Raw genomic sequence first — 12,755 nt, 5'->3', positions numbered from 1 at the left:
AAAATACTCCATCCTTGATAAAAATGTTCATACCTGGCCAAATCTTTTTTTCCCATTTCCTCAGATAGTTTGGGAAACCAGCACCCACATTGCTACTCCCTGACTTTGTACTGATCTCCCAGAGCAGGTAGTCAATCTTGGCTCTGTTTGTCAGTGTAGAATTGGAACAAGAAGCCCTGTGGCATATTAGTATGTGGATCATGCAACAATGGAATGAGGAACCAAGAGCAGGAGGCTCAAACTTCAGGCAAACAACCAATCCAGGAATGAGAGCTGCTAGTAGTTCCTGTTTATCTTTTTTATGCTAATTATCTGCTTCTTGTTCTCAAATTTAGAAGCTGTTGACCTACCTCAATTTTAGATACTGGCCACCAAATATATGCCTCCACTACAACTTGGGGGTTCATTAGATTAATTAATTAATAGTGGTTAATAAATGCTTTGAAATATTTTTATTAAAAGGGCCACCTAAGTCCAAAGTATTATTATAATCAGGTCTAATGAGGTCAGTGGCTTAAAGAGAGGGGTTTAAACCATATATAAACCTCCTCCAATGATCAGTGGTACAGGATGAAGGTAAGAAGAGGCAGGTGAGTCTACATGCTGGCATTTAAAACTTCCCTCCACCGTGGCAGATCCACACTGAAGTCTGCTTGGACTGAAGCCAGGTACTCACAGATCTACCAACTAATGGATTCTTAAATTTTTTAACCTTTTAGGACGAAGGCCACTGCTTTGTTAAAGCCTGGCGTGCAAGGTGGTGCTGAGAACGGGGAACCTTCCCAAACTCAGAGGGGAGACTTTCTCTTCAAGTTCACAAACCAGGTTAGTGCTAGCCTTCTTGTGTCTTGTAGAACACTTAAGCTGTCTTTTGAATGACACCAAGAATAGAGTCAATGGAGGAATGTAGGGAGCACAGCTAACCTCTTCTGAGTCATGATGTCTAATGCTCTTCTCGTAATTTCTTATGATTTTCTAAGGAGATTGGTATAAGAATTGGAACAAAATTATGATGTAAGCAATCTTGGAGATGGGATGGGAGTGTGTGTGTGTGTGTGTGTGTGCGCGCGCGCGTGCGTGTGTGTAACATATGTAAGATATTCATAGACTCATGTCAATATGAAGTTGGATTAAAAAGAGTTGGGAGGTTATACTTAGACAAGAGAGTGATTCAGTGAACCATAATACTGAGCCTATGAGAATACTATCTTGGAACTGGTGAAAAGGTATTATATTAGAAATGACTCTAAACTTTTAAAAATCAAGACAAGTTTCCTTTAGGAAACTTTCAAGTTTTAAAATTAGCCAGTTTCTCTTTCAAATCATAACAGGTGCTACAGGATAAGATTCACCACCATGCTATCCTCTATCCTGTTTTGGGGACTTGTTGCTCTCATTGGTAAGTCACTGATTGACATTTAGTATTGTTTTCAGGGTGTCCACAAAAATATGCAGCACAGTCATGAATCAGAAAAGGCAATGATTACATGCAATGGAGGGGTGGGCACTCCTAATCAGCCTGGCCATCAATCAACTGCTTATATCTATAATTAAGAGTGTATTCTGCTTGCCAAGCAGGTGAAGTTGATCTCAGTGAGAATTTATGGAAGAGTGCCTTAGGAGGCAAGACATATGAAGATAAAATTATCAATACCAGGCAGTAAATAAGAGTTAAATGAATATAGATACAAAAGACACTAGTCTTGGAGGAGTTTAGGATGAAGAGTTCACATCTAGTCAGGATGTTGATACCAATAGGCTTTCCTAGGGGATGTGATACTTGAGGAACGTTTTGTATTTTGATAAAAGAAGAAAGGAGTCGCTGAATGGATAGAGTGACTTTAGTACAGAAAAGCAGAAATGGATGAAAAGTATTTGGGATGCAATAAACAGATCAGTGTGACCAGAACAGAAGTAACGATTTCTGAAGGGAAGTCTAAAAAGTTAGGCTGGTGAGATGGTGAGGGACTTTGAAAAAGAAAAAATTGAAATTTTGGCTTAAGACATTGTAAACTATGTCCAAACTGTCTTTATGAATACAGTGAAGATTGAGCAGAAAGTGTTTCTAAAATGTTTAATTCTAAATTTGAAAAAGTAAGACTACAGAAAAGTGATGATTTCCAATTATTTATATGGTCAAAGGCAGGGGAACATAGTTTAGAATTTTTATTTCTTCTTTAATTCCCAGGTGACAGCAGAGTTACATAGCTAGTAGACTAATTATAAGCTACTATACTATGTTTAACTGAAAGGTGACTATAATTAAGAAGGGCCTGTGTGTTTACGATGTCAATACAAGTAGCGTAAAGTCCATGGTCATATTATAATCCCCTTAAATCAAACTTTGGTATGCATGAATCTGTTGGGAATCCTGGTTAAAGTGGAGATTCTTTGACCTTAAACCTAAAAACTGGCTCAATAGACCTAGTATGAGGAGGCCATAGATATGCATTTTTAATAAGCATACAGATCACTTTGATACTTGTGGCCTTTGAGCCACATATAGAGCATGGCAAAGGCTGGCTCTCTAGTGGAAAGAAATGGAAACTTTTGACATATGGACACTTGATACAGATAATTCCTTTACTTCTCATCCATCCATCTATCCATCCATCCATTCATGTATCTATTCACAAATATTTACTGAATGTCCACTTTATGTCAGGCATTGTTCTAGGTGCTGAGGAAGATATAGTAGAAAAAAAATGTTCTAGTGAGAGAAACAGACAGAAAAAAAGAGAGGAAGAAATAAAAGAAGAAAGGAAGGAAGACATGTCAGATGGTGATACGTGATATAAATAAAATAATGTAAGGTAGTGGGTGACAAGGAATGAGGCATGAGTATGTTGCCTTTTTAATGTAAGTAGGAAAAAAGGCTCTTTAATAAGGTAATTTTAAAAAGTTTGTTGTAGAATGTTTCAAACATATAAAATGGGGGAAGGAATAGCATAATTAACTCCCATGGACCCATAATTAACTCCCATCAAGCATCTATGGTTTTCAACACTTTGCTATTCTTATTTTTATTTATCCCTCATCTTTACAAAAAAAAATTTTTTTTTGGTGATGGGGAGGTTGAAATATTTTAAAGCAACCCAAAACATCAAAACATTTCACCTGTAAATGTTTTATTGTGTCTATAATGTGTAAGACCCAGTTCTGGTTCAAGTAGAAATCAAGTTCTGGTTCAGTCCAGATCAAGTCGGGCTTGGAAGCCAGGATTGAATGATTGGAAAGCTATTGGAAGGTTAAGAGAGAAGACTGATATGATTCCAGGCATGTTTCCATAGACTACTCTGGCTGCTGGGGATTAGACTGTAAGGGTGGAGGAGGGAGGTCAGTTAGGAGGCTATTACAATAATCAAGATTAGCAATGGTGATTTGGACCCTGGTGGTGGTAGCAGAGGTAGTGAGAAGTGGTTAGATTCTGGATATATGTTGTCAGTCTGCACCCTCACTCACAGCTTCCATGCCTCTCTCTTACATATAATCTATGTCATGGAAATCTACTCATTCATTCATTCATTCATGTATATTTCCTACACATATTGTAGGCACAAGGTATACCGAGGGCCATGGAGAGTGCCAATGTGATGGCTCCTGCTCTTTGCCATCACATGGAAATCCACACTGCTTTGAAAAGCTTTGCTAGTTTCTGCTGCTTTTATTATCTAAATAGGCTTTCTTAGTATTCTGAGTTTACTTGATAGTTTCACTGTCTGATTTCCTTGTCCATTTACAAACTTTTGGGGTTTTTTTGCCTGTTTGTAGATAGGAGAGAGTGGATTGTGCCTGTATTTTTATTTGTTTAGATGAGTTTTGCTTTTTATTTTTTATTTTTTAAAAAAATTATTTATTTATTATTTTTGAGAGAGAGACAGAGTACCGAGCAGGGTAGGGGCAGAGATAGAGGGAGACACAGAATCTGAAGCAGGCTCCAGGCTCTGAGCTGTCAGCACAGAGCCCAATGCAGGGCTCGGACTCACTAACCTGGAGATCACATGACCTGAGAGAAAGTGGGATGCTCAACCAACTGAGCCTCCCAGCCTCCCTGAGTTTTGCTTTTTAAACAAGTTAATCTTTAGAGTTGCTTTGTTTTCCTTTTAAAATAAATATTTTTAAGGAAGAGTTCCATTGGTTATGTGCCTAATTCTAAGAGAGTCTCTTTATACTGTCAAGTTAATCAGAACCAGATTAACTGTGGTGAATGGTCCTATTTAAAAACACCATTTACAACACTAAATGAAACAACAGGGTTTTTTTTTAAGTTTATTTATTTATTTTTGAGAGAGAGAGGAAGCTAGAGCAAGCAGGGGAAGGATACAGGGGTGGGGGCGGGGGAGAGAGGGAGAGCCTGATGTGGGGCTTGAACTCACCAGTTTGTGAGATCATGACTCGAGCTGAAATCAGGAGTTGAATGCTTAACTGACTGAGCCATCCAGGTGCCCCAACATAATTTTTTACATCAAGTGTTTTAACAAACATAATTTCTTATAACAAATATATGTAGTCTTAAGATATTAGTCAACAATCTTAGGAATTATTAGAACAAACTTTCCAACTTACAGAAAAGCTCTTTATCTCCTTTAGCAAATAGACTTGGACAGAAAGTCACTTCATAATGATAAAATAAAAAATAAGAATGAATTTAACTTAAATTTTTATGGTAAGTTAAATTTTATTTCCAAGTTTACTAATTGTACTTAGAAACTCAAATTTGTAGAAACATGATATAAAATGGATATTTTAAGGCAATGGCATCCTTCTTTTTTATCTTACATGGTATTTTTACCCTTCTTTCTTATATTCCTAAACAAAAGCAGTTGTTAATATAAGTGCTTATATCCCAGAAGTATTTGTGTCAGAAGCGTCTTAACATTTCTCTCAAAGTTCCTGCTTAAAACTCTAGTGTAGCAATTTTATTTATTTAAAAATTTTTAATTTTTTTTTTTTTTTTTTTGTGAGAGAGACACAGAGTGTGAGCGGGGTAGGGGCAGAGAGAAAGGGAGACACAGAATTCAAAGCAGGCTCCAGGCTCTGAGCTGTCAGCCCAGAGCCCGATGTGCGGCTGGAACTCACGAACTGTGCGGTCATGACCCGACCTGAAGTCGGAGGCTTAACTGACTGAGCCAAACAGACTCCCCTCTAACGGCAATTTTAATTCTGATCAAGATTACAGCAAATGTTTTTGAGACCTATAAAAATTTGATTTTCATAATACTTTCTACAATGTTTGGAATTAAGTGCTTTATTAAAAATTTGGGGGGGGGGGATGCCTGGTGGCTCAGTCAGTAGAACATGCAACTCTCGATCTCCAGATTATGTTGGGTGTGAAGACTACTTAAAAAAATTTTTTTTTTAAGGTTGGGGTAAAGTGGGAAGGAGGAATCTTCTATTCTGTTTTGTCTAATGAACCATCCTAAGGGTCTTGGGAGGGACTTGGGGAGGAGTAAATCTATGGCTTCGCCTTTGGTTTAGTAACGCTAATTATAGCAACTAGAGTGATATTTCTCACAGGCTTCATGTGAATTATCATTCTATCCACCAGGCACTTCTAGGGGCTCATACCCTTTCACTCAGTCAATGAGCCCTCACCTGCATCCCCGCCTGTACCACGGCTGCTACGGTGATATCATGACCATGGAGACCTCTGGTGCTTCTTGTGATATAACCAGGTTGATTAACTGTGGTAAGTGAAAAGCAAAGCAAACATTTGGCTTTCCCATTTTCATCATTTCCAGATTCATTTTTAGGAAGTAGCTTAATTTTAAAAAGGTATAATCACTGTTACAGCAATGATACCAAAATTAAAAATTATAAGAAAGCAGAATCCTCACCAACCTAACAATCTGTTTCTTTTCATTTTCCCCCTATTCTTTCCAAACTTTGTCTTAATGGGTTTACTTCTACATATTGAAATGACTGTTTACATAAAATATTACATTCTGGCTTTGTTTTATGTTTTTTGTTGGTTTTTACTTCATGTTACAGCATGAGCATTTTAAGCACGCCTCTTGCTCTCTGTACATCTTGTCTTTTGAGAATCCTGTTCCAAAGTCTTCTTCATGTTATCCCAGTATTAGAAAATCAGCACTGGAAGCAACAACAAGGTCAATCTAATCCTACGTCCCCCGATTTATAGATCTGAAAACTGAGGCTCAGCAAGAAGAGACTTCCCATGGGTCTGGAACTAGGTAGTGGCAGAACCAGACTCAAATTTAGGCTGGCTGACTTCTAGTTCAAGAGTCTTCCCAATGCACCAATGTGGCGGGTAGCAGAAGATCAAGAAAGAGAGCAGAAGTGGTATCTGCCAGTGGTTGTGAACCTTTCAAGGTTTATGCAATTAGAGATCAGAAAATGTCCTAGAATAGTTCCAAGATGTGGTCAGGCGCGTGACTAACTTACTAAACTTTGAAAGCGGGTTTTCTTCTGGAGTAAACAGTTTATTTTCTATTGACTTAGGGATCCGTGGTTCTGAAATGTTTGCTGAGATGGATTTGAGGGCCTTAAAGCCTTACCAGATTCTGATCAAAGAAGTTGGGCTGAGGCATTGTGTGGACCCTGCTCTCATTGCAGCCATCATCTCCAGAGAAAGCCATGGTGGAGCAGTCCTGCAAGATGGCTGGGACCACAGAGGACTTAGATTTGGTTTGATGCAGGTACCTGGCAAGGAAATTTTCAGTCAGTCCCACTTCATCCTTCCTTATGGAAGCTCAATCCAATCTGGATACTCATTTGCAGTACTTCCAGTCTTCAAAACACCCTGGTACTTCAGCATCATTTGCACTTCTGTATTTCTCTAACTTATCTTTGGTTATTTCATTCAAGATTTATCAGTTATTGGCTGTCTTCAGAAAAAGTATTTAATGAGTTTTATAATTATAGTTTGCAACTAATAAAATGTAATACACTTAATTGAGAAAATCTTATAAAGGGTACTATTAAAGGTGTCCATTTGGGGTTCATAAAGTAGTAAATTTCATCCACGTAGATCAAAACACTATAATTAAGCTCTACTTGAACCAACTTGTTTTTTTAAGCAAATTGGAGAAGACAATCCAAAGTATCTGGATGTTTGCTTCCAGTCTTTATTTTAAGTTGTCTGTAGAAACCCAGACTTTAGCTGTCCCAGTTAGAAACAAATTTTTATTTTTGACTGCAAGTATCTAGACATTGAGTGCTAATTATTTGTTTTGAAACAACTTTTTCATATACTTATTTCTATTTGAGAGCTTAACTAAAACTATGCCACATTCACATCTCCTAAATCATACTTTGTTTCTCCGACTCTCTTTTCGTGAGAAAAAGGACTATAGAATTGATTCTGTGGAGATAAAGTAAGGGGGCCGAGGCCACTGTCTGTGTACTTGAATACAAGGAAGAGAAATCAGGAATAGCAGAAAAAGGCATTGTTTCATCTAGATGCTGACATTATTATCTGATTTTTCTAGCTTGATAAAAAAATTCATCACCCTGTTGGTACCTGGGACAGCAAAGAACACCTATTGCAGGCTGTTGGGATTCTAACAGACAAAATAAAGGCAATCCAGAAAAAGTTCCCCACGTGGAGTGTGGCTCAACACCTCAAAGGTAGGCCATATTTGTGGAGCTTTGTTAAAAAGTTCAGTGAGTGAGACCCCTGAAGACCAGATGTGCCCTGGGCCTCCCTGAGGGCATTCTCATGGGGTCAACAGTGGGCATGGGAGGAGCTTCCAGATGACTGTACTAGTTTTCTCCAAATCACTGAGTTACTTTGAGTGGTCTTCCTTCCCAACTTCCATTTCCTCTTCTGCCAGACGTTGGCATTCTCATTACCTCTCTCCTTGGTTACTGAGCCACTGAGTGATGTCTTGAGAATTAGTGCCATAGTTTAAAAGAATATGTTTACCTCCCTCTGATAGTTTTTTTTCTTGATTAAAGAAACTGTTAACCTCTTTATGAATTGTTTGAACAAATTTTTACTCTGTGAGCATTCTCAGTGACATCAGGGCATAGGTACCATGACATGTCCAAGTGGAGATTTCTGCTTGGTTGATCACAGATCTCCTCAAGTTCAGCATCTTCCAGACTGAATTAAGTCACTAGCTTCCCACTATAAACTTGCTCTTTCTTCTGCATTTTCTATCTCTGAAAGGTGTCAAAATATGTCTAGTCATTCCAGCCAGAAAAACAGATTGTTTTCTTAGGTTTTCTGGTTCTTTCTGTCTTCACATCCAACCACACCAAGTCCTATTAACTCTACCTTCTATAGACTCATGGTATGTATATACCTCTCTCCTCCTTTAACATCCTTAATTTAGAACAAACAATTTATTTTTTCTATTTCGAGGTCCTTGAAATCAGGGATCAGGACCAGGGAGCTTTTCCTCTATACATCAGAGCAGAGCATAATTATGTTAAACACATAAGTAGCTACTGAAGATCAAAATTCTTGGGTAAAATACACCTACACACACATATCCCTACATAGAAATGATTATGTCTTGGATACCGTTGTGCACCCTGAACTCAGTGTGGCACCCATCCTGGCACATAGTAGGTGCTTAAAAACATTTACTGAATGCCTAAAAAAGTGAGTGAATAAGTAATTTTTTAAAAATGAGTAAGCTATTTAATGGCTGAGAGAATGTTATAAGCATTCTCAGACTGATTTGCTGAGGATCTACTTTTGCCAGACCTGGACTGTATAAGAAGCAAATACGACTTTTGTAGCAAGAAATACAAAGGACTTTTAAAAGGAGAGAGAAGGAAAGCAATCTGGAATTTTCCCAGAGATTCTTGGGGTAGTTGATCCTTTTAGGAGGGGAGGAAAAGGGAAGGATCTGGGACTGCGTGCTTTGGAAGATGTACCTAGGGGGCTTACATCCTGGGAAGGCTCAAAGCTGATTTCTGCTGAAAGTTAATGTTTCATTCTGAACTTCTGTTTCATTTCAGGTGGTCTCTCGGCCTTTAAGTCAGGAATCGATGCTATTGCAAACCCAGTGGACATAGACAATGACTTGGTCAATGATCTTCTCGCCCGAGCTAAATTCTATAAAAGACATGGCTTCTAGGCAAAGCTCTATGGGTGGGCTGAGTTGGCAGGTATTCAGATGGCCCCCCTTTGAGAGTTTGATATGGATGCGTTATACCCAACACTGGCAAAGAAATAGCTGCAATTATGACAGAAAATTCATATCTCAGTTTTCTTAACGCAAATAAGCATTAAAAAAGAAAAGGAGGGGCGCCTGGTGGCTCAGTCGGTTGGGCGTCCGACTTTGGCTCAGGTCATGATCTCGCCGTCCATGAGTTCGAGCCTCGAGTCGGGCTCTGTGCTGACAGCTCAGAGCCTGGAGCCTGTTTCCGATTCTGTGTCTCCCTCTCTCTCTGACCTTCCCCATTCATGCTCTGTCTCTCTCTGTCTCAAAAATGAATAAACGTTAAAAAAAATTAAAAAAAAAGAAAAGAAAAGGAAACCCACCCAGTTCATAGTATAGTTCCCATGAAACGCACATAGACATATGCATAATTATTTTAAGTGTGAATATCATGGTGACTGACATCTACATATTCCAGTGAGGTCTTATTTTATCCCATGATTTCAATGGGATAAACTGACCCTTGTTTTACTGGAATTGTTAACAAGAGAGCCTGATCTGAGCTTTTGTCTTTCTCCAAGTATCTGTCTAAGCCACCAGGGTGTGATTGTGAGATATGCCTACTCATAAGCCAGTCAACCTGTGGGACAATGGAGAAGCTAGAGATGGAATTCTAGCTTCACAAGTAACTGAGAGCTGACTGTGGTAAAGCTGATCTGAAAGTGATATACTCCACATCCCTGACTCACATCAAGCTTCTTTGTCTTCTTCCTCTTATTTGCTGAAAATCCAGGGACTGGCTTCTTATTTCAATAACTCCTGCCACACACTTGTTGAACAAGTCCACTTCCCACAAAACATGACTGAAGATAAGCATATAGGACCTGACTGAGTTATGGTTCTTTAGTTGTAAGCAAAGGTAACCAATTCTGGAAAATTTAAGGAATGAATGGCTATTATGAGAAGGACATCAAAAGGCTCCCAGAAACAACAAGGTCAAGGACATGAACAGAAACCAGGCAACTCTGGGCAGCAGGAACCAGTTGACCATAGTTGATAGCATTCCCACTGCATGAATAGATTAGCATTCTCCCTACATAAATAGACTCCAGAGACTTTCTCTCCCATCCTTTCATCATTTTGCTTCACTTTCATAGTCCCAGGAGAGAGGCTCTGACGGGCTTATCTTGGGGCATCTACATACCTATGCCTTGGCTACTTTGCTCTTTGGTCTTGCGCAAGCAATCCGTGATGGAAAAGAGTTCTCTAGAATGAAACTTGGTGCAGTTTGTGGCTTTCCTTACATACTCAGGAGAGGACACAAATAATAATGTTGGAGTGTAAATCCCTCAAAGTCCCTGCCAACATGGCTCCTGCTTGGCCTTTAGCTTCCTTTGGGAATATTTGATAAAAGTTTCTACTCATTATTTCTCTTTCTGAGGAGGAATAAAAATTAAACCCACCTACACTCCAGTGCACCCGGAAAAAGCCAAGTAAACCATTCTGCCCAACAACCTCTCAACCCAGTCTAAAGATCTGACCAAGGCAGAACCGGGTCCCTTGTGTTTCACTGGGCAGAGCCAATGGTCATCTAGTATGGCAGCCATGCAGCATACAGTCCATCTTTTATGATTGGTGGAGGACCATACTGTACCAGTTGTTAAATATTTTGATTATCATCCCTAGATGTGGGCAATCCAGAATGTTCTTTAGATGTTCCCTTTGCTCAAGAATGATTTTTTCTGGACTTTCCTCCACAAGCATGTACTCCACCTAATTGCCAGCCCCTTCACTATTACTACTAAGCAATAAAGTACATCTAGGTGAGATAATTTCCAGGCAATTTGAAAAATAAGAAATAGTATGCTGAATTAGACTCTGAATTGATCCCCCCAGTATTCTCTTTATGACTGGGATACCAAGAGATGTTCTATAGGAGAGTCCATATTTAAGGTGTCTTAGTTTGGTTCCCACCTGAGACAAAGGATTCAGATCCAGGTAGCTTATCTGAGAGGTGCAGAGAATACTGGTGTGAAGTGGCTTGGTGATACAGGGAAGGGAGAAAAGCCTGAAGTGTCATGAAGCCAGCTACCATGGTGCATACTGGGACTCTACCTTCCAAGCACACCTCAAGGAATGTACAACACACAGTTTAGAATTATTCTACCCAAAGGACAAGGGGCTGGGGTGTTTATATACAATTTTTCAGTCACTGATTGAGGGATTTTTCTGTTGGGGGCCAAGGGAGGGCATGTTAATTCTTTGCTCCTCTGGTCTGCCATGCAAGTAGGCAGCACACTTTTCTGCAGTTCCAAGGAAAAGAGATTGTAGGCATAGAGATGCAGATACTGGCAGATGGAAATCACCTGAGAATCCTGAACTATCTAGGGATATGGGAAAGGCACTGGCAGCATCTACTTCACAGATTAGAGATACGTGGGGGTTGGAAAAATCCCTCCAACACTGTTTGCTTTCCTCCATAACCTAACAACATAGTAAGAACAATATAAAATAAACATAAGCCTCATTATGCCTCATGATTTCCATGTCAAGATTTTCCATAATCTATTACAATTACTAATTAGATATAATAAACTGTCCCACTCTATTTTTTTCCTGTTGATACTGAGAACAATATTAGAGATGTTAGACTCAAATGTGGCTCCATTAAATATTCTTTCAGTCATCCTCAATTTTCTTTATATTTTTTGCCTGTACCCTCTTCAGAGATAATGAATGGCTCTATGTTTACATCCTAGTGTGCATAGTGTCACTTCTTTTTGTTGTCTAAGAACTAAGCTGTCTCTGGAAAATGAAGAAGATTCTCTTATAAATAGTTTTCAAAGCATAAAAAAGAAATATCTAAAACCATTTCCCTAGCTGGACTTGTTCATGGTTACCCTCTCATCCTATCTCTTTCTTGACGGTCAGTGCTGAGAACACTATTAGAGGTCACAGATATACTAAAAGAACATAGATGACAAATGGCTCTAATAAGAAGACCAGCCTCAGGGGCTGTGAAGACTATTGTGAAGACTGAAGGAAAAAATGTTTGAGAAATTACTAAATAATCATTGGTTATGTCGTGGTGGCAGCATCCCCAGAGTGAGGGGTTTTGCAAGCCAGGGGGTCATAAGGACACAGGATTCCTGAGAGAGAGGGAGCTCTGAAAGTTAAAAGACCCTAAAAGTGACTGACTGAGATACCCTTCTTTGCCAGCCCCATTGGGTTTGGCCTGTGAAGCAGCCCTTAGTTTGTCTTCTTGGGGTGAAATTATCTATCAGTTACTTCTTTTTAGCTGCCATCTTGATGCTTATTTGTATTGAATTTAAAATCCTATCTTTAAAAATGCTGTTTTACATTAACAACTCAGGCAACAACAGATATTGACGAGGATGCGGAGAAAGAGGATCTCTTTTGCACTGCTGGTGGGAATGCAAATTGGTCCAGCGACTCTGGAAAACAGTATGGAGGTTCCTCAAAAAATTAAAAATAGAACTACCCTACGACCCAGCAATTGCACTACTGGGTATTTATCCAAGGGATACAGGTATGCTGTTTTGAGAGGGCACATGCACCCCAATGTTTATAGCAGCACCATCAACAATAGCCAAAGTATAGAAAGAGCACAAATGTCCATCGATGGATGAATGGATAAAGAAGATGTGGTGTATATAT

At 39.2% G+C, this 12,755-nt stretch overlaps 1 protein-coding gene across 1 annotated transcript; it reads left to right on the top strand.

The window, feature by feature from the left end:
* Positions 1-700: 700 nt before the first annotated feature.
* LYG2 (lysozyme g2) lies at positions 701-11,770 on the top strand. The gene is made up of 6 exons (XM_058684401.1): positions 701-825; positions 1,332-1,399; positions 5,549-5,689; positions 6,463-6,659; positions 7,452-7,590; positions 8,935-11,770. The coding sequence occupies exons 2-6, from the start codon at positions 1,357-1,359 to the stop codon at positions 9,051-9,053; spliced, it is 639 nt and encodes a 212-aa protein (XP_058540384.1). The 5' UTR covers positions 701-825; positions 1,332-1,356; the 3' UTR covers positions 9,054-11,770.
* Positions 11,771-12,755: the final 985 nt, after the last annotated feature.

Source organism: Neofelis nebulosa, chromosome 9, assembly GCF_028018385.1.
Source record: "Neofelis nebulosa isolate mNeoNeb1 chromosome 9, mNeoNeb1.pri, whole genome shotgun sequence".
NCBI lineage: Eukaryota > Metazoa > Chordata > Mammalia > Carnivora > Felidae > Neofelis > Neofelis nebulosa.
This window is presented reverse-complemented; position numbering and strand designations above follow the sequence as displayed.